Here is a 16,532-nt window from a genome sequence, read left to right on the forward strand (position 1 = left end):
TTTCTTATTAATTTGATTTAATTTTGAGATTTTGAGGTCCAGGTTGATCTAAATTCAAAGATTTTTTATTTGATAGTATAAAAGACCCATTTTTTACAAGGGTTTGGTGATGCCCCTACATCGAAAATAACATCGAATTTGAAAATTTTTTTTTCAAATTCGATGTTATTTTGTTATAAAAAACATATTTAGTGAGTTTTATATAACAAAATAATTTCAAAGTTTTTAAACTTAAAAGTTATTTTGTTACATAAAAAGTAAACATTACTTAATGCATTTTTGTCCCTCAAAATTTTACTCACAAAAATTTAACTATGAAGAGTTTCTAGTTGTAAACAATCAAGTAGATGTTTTTGTTTTTTAGAATTTTTTAGAAGATCGACCAACGATAGATAAAAAATCGGACATTATTTCTTTATTAAAATTGACAAAAGACCATACCAAAGCTATATCACAGCTACAAGAGCGGTTAAATAACGAATTAAACAAAAACATGCTTTTAACTTCTAAGCTAGACATACTAGCTCAAAAGTTTGAATCATTTCAAACGCAGTATTTTTCTGATATGACAAAGAAAAAAAATGAAATAGAAAAGTTGGAACATGTATTTGAAGCTCGCCTAGAGCTTCAAAATTCAGTTATTGACGAGTTAAAACTACAGCTTCAGAGTTTGCGCAAGAAATTCGATATAAAAAGTGAGGATAATTTACAATCTAAAAAGTTAATTGACTTGCATGATGAAATTCCAAAGAAACTATGCAAGAAAAAATCGAATGATGACGCGTCTACTTATTCTAGTTCTCTTACACTTCTGCGCATGCCTACAGTGTATAGAGGTGAAACAGTGTGGAGAATTAATTCTTTTTCAAAAAAATTGAAAAAAATTTCCGCTGGTACATATGAAGAACCAAGCCGTTCAGAGCCGTTTAGTACGGGTACGCATGGTTATAGACTTGCAATATGGGCGTATTTAAATGGGCGAGGTAAATGTTCTGGAAAGTATTTATCATTATTCATACGTGTCTTGGCAAGTGAAGTTGATGCTATCTTACCATGGCCAGTTAAACCTTGCTATAGTTTTTGTTTATTAAGTCAAGATCCAGATCCTAGTAAGCGCTTAGATTTTATGCGGATTCGAGATCTAACCGTCAAACATGTTGGAATTAGCAGACCTCAAAAAGATGATAAATCTTTTATAGTTGGTTTTGATGACTTTATTCATCATGATGAATTGGTAGAAAAAAACTTTTTAGCTGATGATACACTGTTTATAAAATGCAATGTAGAAATCTATAATGCTTGATTTTTTTTTTACTTTACTCAAATTATTTATTATATAAACTATTTAAACATAGCGCGAAACTTATTTGATAGAAATACTAACTTTTTTGTTTTTTCTTTTTCATTTTTTTAAATCTTTTTTTTTTGAGGTGATTTTTTATTTGATTGATTTTTAAGACACCAATCAACTCTTCAGAGAAAAATTTATTTTTTTATTTTGTGTAAAAGAGCAAGCCTATTTTTTTCGTCAACTTTTAAATAAGATTTTATTAGGAATATTTTTATCATGTACATACATAATTCTTGTTATTTTTATTTTTATTTTTTTGCTGCTATTTTTTTTTTATCTTAATTGAAATTAATTTAAACTAAAAAAATTAGTAATAATGAATCTGAAAATATTTTATATTAATCATCGTTATTATAAGTTTGTTATTATTGCATAGCTAATTACTTTCCAGGCTTTTTCTGCTCCCTCTTTTTCTCCTTTTTTGTTTCAAATCTGCAATTTCCATAAAGTTCAAATCAATCTCGCTTATTTTGTTCCAATAAATAGAGGTATTATAGTTGTTTTAAATAAATCGATAATACAAGGAGCAAGATTTATTGTAATACGAATAGAAAGATCATGGCTAGTAGGATATAGCTTTAGTTTTTTTAGTTAGCCCTTTTTTTTTTTTTGTATTATAAAGAATGATACAAAAAAAAACAGATAGCACAAATTAAAAACTTAATAAAACGTATTTATACGTTTTTTTGACGTCTAAAAAATAATTTGTTCTTATTGTGTAATGTCGCGTGTATCTTTATTTTGTAAATAATGCTCATCCTCTAAGATAAAGAAAGTATTTGCATGACCGTTTTCATGTCAATGAACGATGCCATCTTTTAGAAAAAATTTAGCCTTACTTGCTGTGCCATTATTGCCTGAACAGAGGCATGTTACTTGTCAGCTTTTCTGAATTCATGGCTAGCTGTAGGCAATCTTATGATCTAGCATTAAAAGCGTCTGTGTAAACTACATAAGCCCCGTGGTAAATATACAGTTTCAATTGTTCATACCTATTCGTAATAGTATCATCCATTAAAAAAACCACTAATACTTGGCCCGTCGACACACTGTCTTTCTAAATGAGGCTAATATATAAAGAAGCATTCAATTACTTGAACTGATTTTTTTACAAGACATTAAATGTTAGTTTCTAATTCTATAAACGCAAAAATAATATATTTTAATTTCGGGTTATTTCAGAAAGCCAAATAAAATAAGATATTTTTATAGAGAAAACGGAACTTGCGTTTACTTATTAGCGGGGTTGTTTTTTTTCAATATATTCTCTTCCAACAAGGTTGCAACCAACCACCATTAGAATTGGAAGCGACTAGAAGAGAAAAGAGAAAATTTATAAAGCAAGATAACGATTGACAGACGACTTAAAAGACTGCAAACTATATGAATCAGAAAAGTAAGATAAATAAAGCGAATTTCAAAGAACTGATGTTCAAGGAAAAAAACTAGACGAATAGAAAAGAGTTTTTGTAGCAATTAGGAACAGTCACAGAAAAAGGATGAGACTTAATTAAATGACGAGAAACCCGAGAATGAATTTTAGTAGATGGCACAAGAGACGCTAGCTCTTTAGAGCAGTGCCATTATAGTATTTGTAAAAAAGAGAAAGAGAGGCAACATTACCACGATGTAATAATAATTGGAGATTGGCTGCAAGAGCAGGTCCAACTATGTTTACAATGCGTTTTTGAACCTTGTCTAAAAGAGAAAGGTCATCATTGAAAGATCCAACTAAGATATGGCAACAGTATTCCATACAAAGACGGATTTGAGATTTATAGAGATAAAGAATAGAACCCAGAGTAATAAAGTGGCGAACACGATAAAGAAATTCAACCTTTGCCGATACTAATTTTGCAATGGGTTTGATATATGGTTTCCAAGAAAGATCAGAAGGAAGATTTAATGCTAGAAGATGAAGGATAGATGACTCATCGAGTACATTAGCGTTCATAAATATAGGAAGACCTAGATTATTGCGATAAAAATTGGCTGAAAAAAATTGAGTTTTAACTGAATTAAAGTTCACCAGCCACTGTGAGCCCCATGCTGTAGCAGAAGTGAGATCCTTTTCAAGCTCAAATGCCCCTTCCAAGCAACCAGAGAGTGTTGGCTCTTATCAAGACAAGAGTAAATGGTAGTATCATTAGCGAACAATGCCACCTTAGATGTAATAATATCTGGAAGATTGTTAATATAAATTAAAAAGAGTATAGGGCCAAGGATAGAGTCTTGACGATATGAAGAAGAGTGCTGTCCATCGAGGACAACTTTTATACTACGATTAGTAAGGAAGGATTCAATAATCCTAAAGATATTACCTTGTTACCGTAAGAAGAACGCTTATCGCGATGTTAGAATTATCTTCTTCTATCTACACTTTTTAAATAAATTGAATTATTGATAGTGTTATGTACCTCAGAATAATGTTTTTCTATTGTATTGAAACCTAAGTTATAAGTAAAAAAGTTGCGGAGAAAACGTAACTTAAAAGTTGTTTTTATATGCCGTCTGCTAAAGTTTTTATTTTTTAAATCGTTTTATCTCAAAACTCAAAAATGTGGAAATAGAACAAGATAATTCTAACATCGCGTTATGGTCAGCTTGCTAAACTTTATCAAAAACTGTAGAAATGTCAAGAGTGATAGCCTTAACCTCTCCACCTCTATCTAATCCACGATAAAACCTATCGGTTAATACTTTAGCAAATTTTTTTTTTTGAAGTGAACGGACGTGTTTCTGCAGCGTGGTTGTTTTGAAAATTTAAAAAAAAAAAATTTGTTTTTTAAATTGTTTGCAATTATTTAAATAAACAAATATACATAAAAATGTATTTTTAAATAAAGACATGTTTGTTAATTATGGCTATTACCATGGATCAAGTAAAAAAACGATACAAAAAATGTTTAAGGAATTTAAGAACGAAATAGACGAAATGATGAAGCAATAGGAAAAAAACATGTTAAACATATTAAGCGCAAACACGAAAATTATTAAAACAGGAAAAAAAAAAACATCTCACATCGAAAAGCAAAATCATAGTTCCGACAATCTTAAAATAAAAAGTAAACTAAGAGAGATGAAAGATAGATCTGGCAGAAACAATTTAAGGGTTAATGGGTTAAAAGAAAACGAAAGTGAAACGCGGATTGACAGCGAAATTTAAGTCAGTAAAGTATTTGAAGAGCATTTGGGGTTAACAAACATTAGGATTGAAAGTGCTCATAGAACTGGTCAGAGAGATTTAAGCAAACCAAGAACAATTGTATTAAAACTGTTAGATTATAAAGATAAAGTTTATATTTTTAAAAAAAACATCTCAATTAAAAAGTAAAAATATTTATATTAATGAAGATTTTGGTGCCAAAACTGTCACAATTAGGAATGCTCTAGGGGATCAGATCAAAGTTGAGCGAGCGGCTGAAAAATATGCATTCATCTCTTACGATAAGTTGATCATTCGGGATTGGGCTGCAAACTAAAGTAAAATATTATTTTCGTAACATATTTATATATACTACAATTTTATTTTACTTTCTATATAATACTTTGTTTAATTAATTATTTTAAATTTTACTCATTAAAATGGAGGTCAAATTTTCATTTAATTTTAATGATGAGAATTCTAGTGATGATAACTATTTTAATGGAAAAAATTTAGAAAGCGAGTATTATTCAATTTCTGAATCTGCTCAATATCTCTGTCAGAAAAAAAAATAACTTTTCTATATTAAATGTAAACATTCGAAGTATTAACAAAAATTTTGAAAATCTTAAACTCTTATTGCATCAACTAAACCACGAATTTCAAATAATTTGTATCACGAAAACTTGGCTTAAAATTAACGGAAAAAATTCAAGTTTTGAATTAAGTAATTACGAATCAGTTCACTAACTGCGTTTTAACTACACTGGTGGTGGTGTTAGTATTTTTGTCCATAAATCATTTATTTTAAGCTTTATTTTATGTAATGATCTTAATGTTAATGAAACAGATTGTGAGTCGTTGTGCATAGAAATTATAAACAAAACCATCAAAAATATTGCAATTAATTCTATTTATTGACAACCATCTGGTAGTTTAAGAAAATTTAAAACTTATTTAAGCAGTTTTTAAACCAATACTAGTTTAACGCGGAAACACGTTTACTTAGCTGGTGATTTTAACTTAAATTTGCTTTATTATGCTTCAAATAAAAATGTTCAATACTTTTTAGATACGCTAACCCAATATAACCTAATACCAACAATAAATAAGTCAACGAGAATAACTAAGACTACATCGTCATTACTTGATAATATAGTTGCTAGCAGTTTTCAAAACCGTTGTTTAGGAACGGGCATAATCAAATCTGATTAAACAGATCACTTTCCAATATTCTTAATTACTGATAACATTACCCAAAATAATTTCCTCTCAAACTCTACATTTTTAACGCGACAGATCAATGAAAACTTCTTATTGTATTTTCGAACTCTTTTATCAGAAAATATCGATTTCAATCTTATTTTACAATCTTATGAAGTCAATAATGCATATAAACTCTTTTTTAGAAAATAAAATCTCAATAAATATTTCCACATTATATAAAAATAAACCATATCTCAAAACTGCTCCCTTGAAAAAAAATGTACTTTTCATTTATTCATAGTTTATTGTAATATTGTATGGGATAGTACTAATTATAGTAAATTAAAAAAAATTTATAGTAAGCAAAAACACGCATGCAGGATTGTATTTGGTGCACACAGAACTTTTCATTGCGAACCTCTTTTAAGGAAGCTTGGTGCCCTAAGTATCTATAAACTTAATATACACCAAGTTCTACAATTCATGTTTAAAATAAAACAGGGCTTTCTCCTATTGTATTTAAGTCTTACTTTAGTGAAATCTCGCACAAGTATCCAACTAAATTTTCAATTAATAACTTTATTGTACCAAAAACTAATTTAAAACCAAGTTCTTACCAAAACCAATACCGTGGACCGTTTCTATGGAAACACTTTTCAAAAATTTATTGCAAAAAAAAAATAAATATTTAAAACATCTCTTTGGAACAATTCAGAAAAGAATCTTAGAGTCTCTGATTACAAAATGATTTTGATTTAAAATATCTCTTTTAAAATAAACACATAAATAATATAAATTATCTAAAAAAATAGTTATTGACATTACTTCTCTTTTGTTGCAGTTTTATTTTTATTTAATTTTTTGTTGAAAACTTTAATACTTTTATATTGTTGTTAATCTTAGATATATTGCGTTATATTTCAACACTAATATTTTGTATTATATTTATATTTTAACTAACTTGTGTGAAATTCTTATTATGTTTTTAGCTACTTTTCATTTTTGTATATAAACTGACGGTGTTTTCAATTTAAATGGGGCTCGATGATAAGACAGTTTATCTCTTCTACTTGCTCCAGCTCTCTTATTTATTAACACGATTTATTTCATTGTAAATTTTAATTGACGGGAAATAATAATAATAATAAAAAAAAAAATTGTTTGTTTTTTGTTAATTAAGATTCAAAAGCTTGCTTATGATAGTAAGATGATTAATGGGACAATAGTTAGACGAGTCAGATTGCTCTCCAGAACTTTTGAAAATAGGGGTTACAGATGCCACTTTTCAGCAAGCTGGAAAACAAGACTCTATGAAGCACTTGTTAAATAGTTTTGAAAGTATAGCACTTGTTAAATAGTTTAGACGATAGCTCCGGAGAACTTTTCTGAAAGAACATAACAGGTATATTGTCCGGACCCCAAGCTGTAGAAGAGTCTAAGCAGGAAACCACTTTAGATACAGAAGCTGGAGTGAATGTCAAGCAATGGATCAGAGAGAGATGATATTGATAAAAAGTTCTTAGCAAACAATTCTGCTTTGTCTTTACGTGAGGTGACAAAATCTAAACCATACAAGAGAGGTTGAATAAATAGAATAACAGGTTTGATCTTACTATTGATACTGTTAAAGACTCTTTAGAAGTCACGAGAGCCTAATTTTTGAAATAAAATACGAGGTTTCATGACCGAAGAATAGCGGGCTTTGGCGTTAGACAAAACCTTTTTGCAATGGTTTGTAGCAGTAACTAACAGATATCTGTTTTCTGGAGAATTGTTTTGCTGATAGATATAGAAGTAACAGTTTCGATTGCAGTAGTACAATAAGAGGAAAACCATGGAGAAGAGTGAGTCTTGACTTGGAATCGTTAATAGGAAATAAAAATCTTCCATGTCAGCCTAAATCAAGGAAATATGTAAGAAGCACATTTTTTCTTGGATTTAGGCTGACGAATGATCTTTACCCAAGGGCCATCACAAAGAAAATCGCGGAAAGAGTCTCAGTCAGCTTTAAAGTAGTTGTAAGAGGTACGATGATAGTGGGATTTAGATGATGAAGAAGAATGTTTTAGGGAGATTTAGTTTTAGAGAGATCAAACCGGATTCAGAAGCGCCTAAGGGTGAATGTGGAGAAACTGAGCATTGACTAGGATCAGACACAAGACATAAGTCGAGTAGAGAAGGTAAATGATTTGGGTTGTCTAGAAAGCGAGTTGGAATGTTGGCTATTTGAGTTAGAAATTAAGAAAGACAAAAGTTGTGGGCTTTAATACCTACAGAGTCACTGACACTAGAGTTAAGCCATTCACTGTGATGAATATTAAAATCACCAAAAACAACAATATTGGCTGATGGATAAAGAGAGAGGACTTGGTCAATTTAATCAGAAATAACAGCAAAAAGAGTACAGTCTTGAGATAAAGGATGTAGAACAAAGAGAAATATGATAGAGTAAAGCAGTGCTAAATGAAAGCGCATAAAAAATAGTCTTTATATTCAAATCAGGTCTTCTGACAAATGGGTGAACTTTCACGAATGTAGATCCCCAGGCCAAGCATGTGACTATTGGAGTCTTTACAAATTAAAGGAAGATAATAACTAAGATCACAAGATGAGACAACCGAACTCAAATTAGTCTCACTAAGAGAAAATAGGTCTGGTGAACTTTGCAAGAGATAAGACTCAACAGAAGAAAAGTTACTTCAATGACAACAAATATTAGTGAATGATAGATTTAGAGAATTTGGTTATGATGATGGTTTTTTGTGTTTTATAGCTTTTGGTACTTTAGTTATTTTTAAATTTGTAGAAGAACTCAACTCTAAGCACAGATAGTAATTAGAATACTATCTAATAGTCCAAGTAGTTGCCTTATTACTATTCATAAACCCTAAACCACAACATATGGCTCCAAATGTGGCCTCGATGATGCACAACAAAAGTACGAACAGGGACATCATCTATGCGCAACATGGCACTGTTATTACTCTGATATTTTACAGCTGTTGATGGAATCAGCCTCTCTGAGAGCTACCACAGAGTTTGGAAAACCTGACTACCGGCCGGCCTCAGAACCATAAAACTGGGTTTTAAAGCTGCACCCTCATTAGGAGATAATAGAACTAGTTGCCAGTCATAAACACAGAGACACAAGCAAAATCCATGCATTGAGTCAAGAAGATCCAGCATTCAACATCTTATACTAGAAATAATGTATTATAAATACATCTGCGCCAGCCTAATAGATAAAGAAAGGGTGCAAGGCTGATCAAAAGATAGAACCTTTTTACCGCTTAAGTTCCTAGCAGGCCTTCTACAAGACGTAGCCGGATGAGTTTACCATCGGCCCAAGATGAGTATTTTTAATGAGACACTATCTCTAACCTTTACTCAACCAAGAACCCCAAGGCAGGTTATTTAATTATATTTACTTTTTATTTATTTTAAAATTTTTTTTTTCTTTAATATTACAATTTTGTAATTACATAATAAAGATTTGTTAACATTGAAATATACAAGTAAAAACCAAAAAATACGAATGTGGTTTCACATAAACAATAAATAAACTTCTATTATACTGTAAAAAGAACGCAGGTAACTTGTAGAAGACCAAATGGTCTTATCATCAAAAACCGTTTTACATTATTATACATTAACCAAGGACAATTGCAATTTTTAAGACAAAAGACATGGCCGTTGAAAATGTTAAGTTAATACAACGCCATCTCACAGAAAATAAGGGAATGGTAGCAGATGGCATCCATTCGAAAAGTTCCAATATCACACCGACCTTTAAACATGACAGTAGACTTAAAGCGTGCAACTACAGACCTGTTTCTCTCATAGCCACATAGACACATCATGTAAACTAATCAACAAAGCACAACACAAATTCGTAAAACAAAAGAGCTGTGTATCGAATCTTCTCGAAACGCAAGATATTCTTTCAGAAGCTGTCCATCTCGGCTACGTAACAGACGTGATACATTTTAATTTTGCAAAGCCTTTGACAAGGTGTCACATAAACATCTCCTATACAAATTACAAGCATAAGACATCAGAGGCAGTTTAGTATTCTGGATAGAGGAATGTTTAACCAATAACAGTAGGCTTGCCCGGCTTACAAAGAATTTTCCGCAGTCGCAATTTCATACTATGGTGCATCCTCTACTTAAAATAAACCTGCATTTTTCTAGAATTCGCTGTACAATTATTATCTCCTCTTTTTAAAAAGTGAAATCGCAATCCTTGAAAAATTACAGAAACGAGCGACGAAAACTATTGCGGCAATCATACATTTAATGTACAAGAAAAGGCTTCGATGGCTTAAGATTGCCCTAGAACAAAGGCAAATAAGCTGAGACTAATTTATACAATATAAAATGGTTATCAATATAGAAAAAATAGACTTTCACGCGTCCCAGATACAGCCAATTCTATTAAAATTCGGACTATGCAGACACAATAAGCAAAATATCAAAAAATCAATAAGTCAAAAAATCTGCGCAGTACGTGAACATTTCTTCACAAATTATGTTGTCACTCATTGAAATGCTTTATCGCAAAAACCTATAGATGCGCCTACATTTAACTCCTTCAAGGAGTTAACTGCAGAAACAAAATTGTTTAGACCAATTAATTGTTTAGTGCCGCTTCGTTTGCAGCGCCAACTTGTAAGGAAAGAGAAGCTTGATGTTGCTTCACTTTACCAATGATTTCGCAATTATTGACTACCATAAAAAATAAATTCAAATTCAGATAAAACATATTCATGAAAATTTTAGCATAAACTCAATACTTTATAATTGTATTAAAATGTAAGATAAGAAGTACACAAATATATTTATCGAATTTTCAAATATTTCCACATTTATTGCTAATGCAATGTTCCAAATATATTTTTCTATATTAAAAAATAATAAAATATAACAGCTAGCAGCAAACAAATAAAGAACAAATCAGTAACTTGTTTTATTTTGTGACGGATCCAGCAATTTTTGGTGATGGTGATGGGGGGAGGGGGAGGAGTGTGCTAGGGGGATGTTAAATTACTTTTGTATTTTTAATCACATTTGCGTTTATTAAAAAAAAAAGGTCCTTCATTTCTAAGAGATTTTTGGATTTTTAAATTCTGATTGGGAGGGGGGGGGGGAGAATGCATACCCCCATTTACCCCTCCATGAATCCATCACTGATATATATCTACATGTAAGTATGGTTATTTATTATTACGTTATTTAAACAACATGACCCTATTATTATTTATTATTACGTTATTTAAATAACCTGACCTTATTATTATTTATTATTACGTTATTTAAATAACTTGTAACTTTATTCTGATACTTTTGGCTATTCTACTAACTAAATAGGTGAATAGAGTGCTCAATATTCTTAAAAGAATAGATCAATAATAAATAAGTATAAAATAACTTATTAAACTTTTTTAATTTTAAACTGTGTTTCATAAATAATGACTCATTGGAAATGCATTTCTCATGAGTCTTTAATGATGAAACACAGTGTAAAATGAAAAAATGTTTAATAATTATCAAAAAATTTTCAAAATAAAATCAATTATAATCAATTGATAATTAATAATTGATTTTCTACTAACTTTTATATATATATATATATATATATATATATATATATATATATATATATATATATATATATATATATATATATATATATATATATATATATACATATATATATATATATATATATATATATATATATATATATATATATATATATACATACATATATATATATATATATATATATATATATATATATATATATATATATATATATATATATACAGTGTAAAATGAAAAAATGTTTAATAATTATCAAAAAATTTTCAAAATAAAATCAATTATAATCAATTGATAATTAATAATTGATTTTCTACTAACTTTTATATATATATATATATATATATATATATATATATATATATATATATATATATATATATATATATATATATATATATATATATACATATATATATATATATATATATATATATATATATATATATATATATATATATATATATATATATATACATACATATATATATATATATATATATATATATATATATATATATATATATATATATATATATATATACATACATATATATATATATATATATATATATATATATATATATATATATATATATATATATATATATATATATATATATATATATATATATATATATATATATATATATATATATATATATATACAGTGCTTTTTTTCTCTTAGAACGCACCTGAACGGCGTTCCGGCACCTTTTTTTTATATATAAAAATTTTTTTTCCCTCGTATTATTATATAAATGAACTTAGTTCATTTTTTAAATATTGAACACTTTTAATCCAAAAAAAAGTTGTATAAAAAGTTCTTTAAATAGAAAATGTAAATGCGGGTTGTAATTATCAAGTAAAACATAGTTTGCAGATATGAAAACATTTCAGCGCTGATTTTCAAAATTAATTGTTTTTAGTAAAAACTAAATTTGCTAGAAAAGATTTTACTTTAATTTATTTTCTGGTTTATTTTGATTGTTTTTATGATGCCAAATTATTTTTTGTTCGAATATCAATTCCACAAGCATTTGTTTTTCTAAGAAATTCTATTGTTTCTGTGCAATGATTGTCCGAATATCTTATAATGCCTTATAATAATTTTTTAAAACACAAAATTTACGCTATACTGCTATATAACACTTTGTAATGAACTAATTTATGGATGCTTTTGCATTATTACAAAATTTTCTTTAAATAAGCAATAGCCAAGAGTTTCTCTTTTACAATTACCGACAGAAATAATCCCTTTAGAAAGGAAATCCTTGATAAAATTGTGAATTATATTTGGCAAAAATAAAATATCTTTTGTTCAAATTGAAATACTGTTGTTTAAAGAATCATCTTCATAGAAAGCAATAAGTTTACCATGTTTAAGTTCACGGAAAACAGCTTTAAATACCGGACAACAGCTCGGTAAAGAGCTGTTGTCCGGTATTTAATCTGTTTTATTTTCTAAATTAGCATTAAAAGAACTCAACCTGTAGTAATATCAACTTCAAAAAAAAACTTTATTTAAAGATCATCTTATTGATTAGATTTAAATAAATACAACTACCATAATGCATTACGCATTTGACGACTTGTGGGAAATGTCTGTTGTTTTATTTTTTACATATATAAAAAGTAGAGTTCCGGTACCTTTTTTTCTAGAAAAAAAGCACTGTATATGTATATATATATATATATATATATATATATATATATATATATATATATATATATATATATATATATATATATATATATATATATATATATATATATATATATATATATATATATATATATATATGTATATATATATATATATATATATATATATATATATATATATGTATGTATTTATATGTATGTATGTATTTATATATAATTGTATGTATTTATATATAAATTAATAGAAAACTTAATATCATACTACTTATAAAACTGGCATATTAAGAAATATTGCGTCAATATTATTTTATAATACTGGTGTTAAATAGAACCCAATATTGCCGACGTGTTGCTTAAATTAAAAATGTATATTGGCTCTATATTCCAGTTTATATTGCGAAAAATTTACTACAACGTATGTCAAAATGCGGACATTTGATATTGGCGTAATGTTGTTTACAATACTGATCACCAATATTATACCATTATTTCTTGCTACTAGGCAAGTTCAAACTCTTTTTATAAAATGTTATATGTAATCAAATATTTATTTCTCGATAAAACGTAACTTGTATAAATTTACAACATTGACTAAAATAGTTTTGAATAAGTTCAAATAAGAACATTTTTGTATTGACTTTATTTATAATTTGATTTTTGTATTGACTTTATTTATTATAATAGATATAAGTTTTTTTGGTTACTTTTTTTGATGTGTATTTTGTTTGCAGTTTGGGGCACCTTAAAATCTAATTTAAACATCTTGCATCATTTTTTAATATTTTTTTTATTAATTGCAAAAAGATCCAAGGACGTCCAAGACCCATACTAAACATTTTTGTTAGTATGCGAGCTAAGAAACTACGTTTGTAATATAAAGCTATGCCGATATATTATTAAAAATCAACTTAAAATGTTTTATAAAATAACAAAAAATTAGCATTAATAACCATAGTAATGCAAGAAATTGCTGTGTAATAAATACAAGAACCCATCATAAGAAACAAACATTCACAATAATTCTCTTAAAACTCTATTAATCGTCAAAATTAATCGCAAAACAATCACCAATTGATTTAAAATCCAGATGTGTAACCAAAAACATGGTCCATGGAGAGCTAAGATTCTCCATATTCTGTTGACAAAAAATGAAACACAAACTTTTCACACATAGAAACACGCTTAAACAAAATCATTTTACTAAGTTTTAGGCTTCTTAGAGCAAGCCTTTCCTCGCGTCCACAGTTCAAATCCCAGTCCTAAACATATTAAGACGACCAAGAACCCTAGAATAAGTTGATAAAGCGTGCTTTTCTGAAACATTTCGGTAATTGAATCAATGTACAAAGTCTCATTGTGACAATTCTTCTGAAACTGCTCGTAAGGACGAGTGTAAACCTCGTCCCTTTGTTGAAACATGCAGTTAAATACATCTTTTGCAGTTTTTGAAAGATTTGCGGGTATAAGACAGTTTATGTACAGTGTTGCAGGAATTACAGTAATAATACGCAATGGAACATCCTGGTTATCATCAATTATCTCTTTTTGAAGCCATGCTGCAACATCAGCGTTGATAACAGCGAAAAATACTGTTCCGTTTCTAACCAAGTTTAAAGCCTCTTTGTAAGTTTCGACAGGTACAACGTCTGCAGCATACATTTCTTTTACTGCTCTTAGTTCGTATGAGTCCTCCAGTACAGAAACTTTTTTCTCGCGAATATTTAAACCATCTAAACCATGAATAGTTTCGCTAACAGTAGCCGTCATAAGGGCAGCAATGACTACTCCAATAAATAACCAGAAGCAAGCTATCATTCTGCCAGCAATCGACCGAGGTACAATATCCCCGTATCCTACCGTAGTCATAGAAACAAAGCTCCACCATAAACCAGTACCTGCGCCTTTAAAGAAAAATGGCGAGAACTCATTGTTGTAAGTGCATTCGGCAAACCAAATAATCATGCCAAAGAGTAATGCCAACATAAAAGCCAGAGTAAGTATCTGACGGCAAGCATAAATTCCGCGAACCATTTTATTTGGCAATGAAATCATGTAACGCGGAACAATAACAGCAAGACCTTCGGATTTAATAAATTCAAATAAAATTAAACCTTTATCTTTTACACTTTCATTTTGTTTTGTAGTGAAAGAATCGTCTGGAAACCAAATAGTATTTTCTTGAGTAAATTCTAGCAAGTCCTTTTCACCATAATGCACGTTTGAACGCAGAAGATTTGTATACATCTTTCTTGACTGAAGTTGTTTATGAAATGATATTAGAGTATAATTTTCAAGTTCGTCTTTACAATAGTTTTCTCCCTCTTGAAATATTTTTGGTATTATACCATCAATATTTCCGTCTGAATTTTTAAATATAAAGGGTTTTTGTTCCCAATATATAGCTTTTAACAACGCCTCCTTTGACCAAACTAGTTGTACCATACCACCACCAAGCACAAAGAATAATTTAAGGCAAAACATGATTTATAAAACTTGATTTAAAAATGAGAATTCTTTCATGCACACTATTTGATGTTTTTTCCAATACGTTAAATTTAAAATGCCTTTGATCAACTTTTTTTTTTGACCTTTTTTTATTCTCTATAGAACAAGTAAAAACTCATTTTGTACTCTTCAATATTTTAATAAACAGTTGTCTTAATTTCGAAAATTCATTGTGAAACTCATATAACAGAATAACTAAGCAAATGCCTTAGCATGAAGCATTTAGTCTTAAAAGTTTTTATTGGAAGTTTTTTGCTGATTTATATAAACTTATTATTAAACTCAAAAATAACTGTTAATAAATTAACTTTTAATAAAACAATTAACTATTAATAAACAATTTTAAAAAAAATGTAATTCTGGTTTTAAAAACAACTAATCTACAATTTTTAGTTGTTTGATTATACTTTTATTTGTTTAAATAATATTGGCCTTATATTCTATATTTTGTTGTGAAATTATACATGTATATATAATTTCATAATAATGTATAGAATATATGGTCGATATTATATATGCTGTTTGTAATATATATATATATATATATATATATATATATATATATACATATATATATATATATATATATATATATATATATATATATATATATATATATATATATATTTATATATATATATATATTTGTATAAAGTAATATATAAAACCATCAATTGATATGTACCATGTCCAAAATATTTCTATAGCTCTCTCACATGATAATTCTCTGTCATCAGCTCTGTCACATAAACACTTTGTCGCCGGGATTCTAACCTGTTTACAGCCGACATTGCTGTGCTAATTTTATGTTTGCCAAATTAAAAGATGCTGAAAACAACACAAGCAAGAAAATGCGTACAACATTAATGGTTCGTGCGCATAAACGCCTAGCTTATACGAGTGAACTTCTGCAATACCTGCGTAACGTTCAAAGTTTCATTCAAATTGAGGAAGAAACAACTACAGTGCCGTCTTTATTTAAATGTCAAAAACTGTTAGTTGAATTTCTTGAAATATTAAATGCTTTCATTCATCTTCTATAACAAGCATCGGTTGA

At 28.4% G+C, this 16,532-nt stretch overlaps 4 protein-coding genes across 4 annotated transcripts in view; 2 read left to right on the top strand and 2 right to left on the bottom strand.

Moving 5' to 3' along the window:
• Nucleotides 1-561, top strand: part of LOC100203203 (dentin sialophosphoprotein) — an 18,048-nt gene extending 17,487 nt beyond the window's left edge. Inside the window, exon 4 of the mRNA XM_065792510.1 lies at nucleotides 365-561. The gene's annotated coding sequence lies outside the window, so the exon portion shown is untranslated. The remainder of the gene's footprint in view (nucleotides 1-364) is intronic.
• Nucleotides 1-1,303, top strand: part of LOC100213880 (TNF receptor-associated factor 4) — a 3,147-nt gene extending 1,844 nt beyond the window's left edge. The window contains exon 2 of the mRNA XM_065794287.1: nucleotides 365-1,303. Within this exon, the coding sequence (XP_065650359.1) occupies nucleotides 365-1,303 (939 nt within the window). The remainder of the gene's footprint in view (nucleotides 1-364) is intronic.
• A 1,609-nt stretch (nucleotides 1,304-2,912) lies between these two features.
• Nucleotides 2,913-3,305, bottom strand: LOC136078515 (uncharacterized). The gene has a single exon (XM_065794288.1). It carries the CDS (start codon nucleotides 3,303-3,305, stop codon nucleotides 2,913-2,915), a length of 393 nt encoding a protein of 130 aa, XP_065650360.1.
• Nucleotides 3,306-13,836: 10,531 nt separating this feature from the next.
• Nucleotides 13,837-15,584, bottom strand: LOC105845533 (uncharacterized). The gene has a single exon (XM_065792511.1). It carries the CDS (start codon nucleotides 15,449-15,451, stop codon nucleotides 14,171-14,173), a length of 1,281 nt encoding a protein of 426 aa, XP_065648583.1. The 5' UTR covers nucleotides 15,452-15,584; the 3' UTR covers nucleotides 13,837-14,170.
• Nucleotides 15,585-16,532: the final 948 nt, after the last annotated feature.

This window comes from Hydra vulgaris, chromosome 03 (genome assembly GCF_038396675.1).
Source record: "Hydra vulgaris chromosome 03, alternate assembly HydraT2T_AEP".
Lineage (NCBI taxonomy): Eukaryota > Metazoa > Cnidaria > Hydrozoa > Anthoathecata > Hydridae > Hydra > Hydra vulgaris.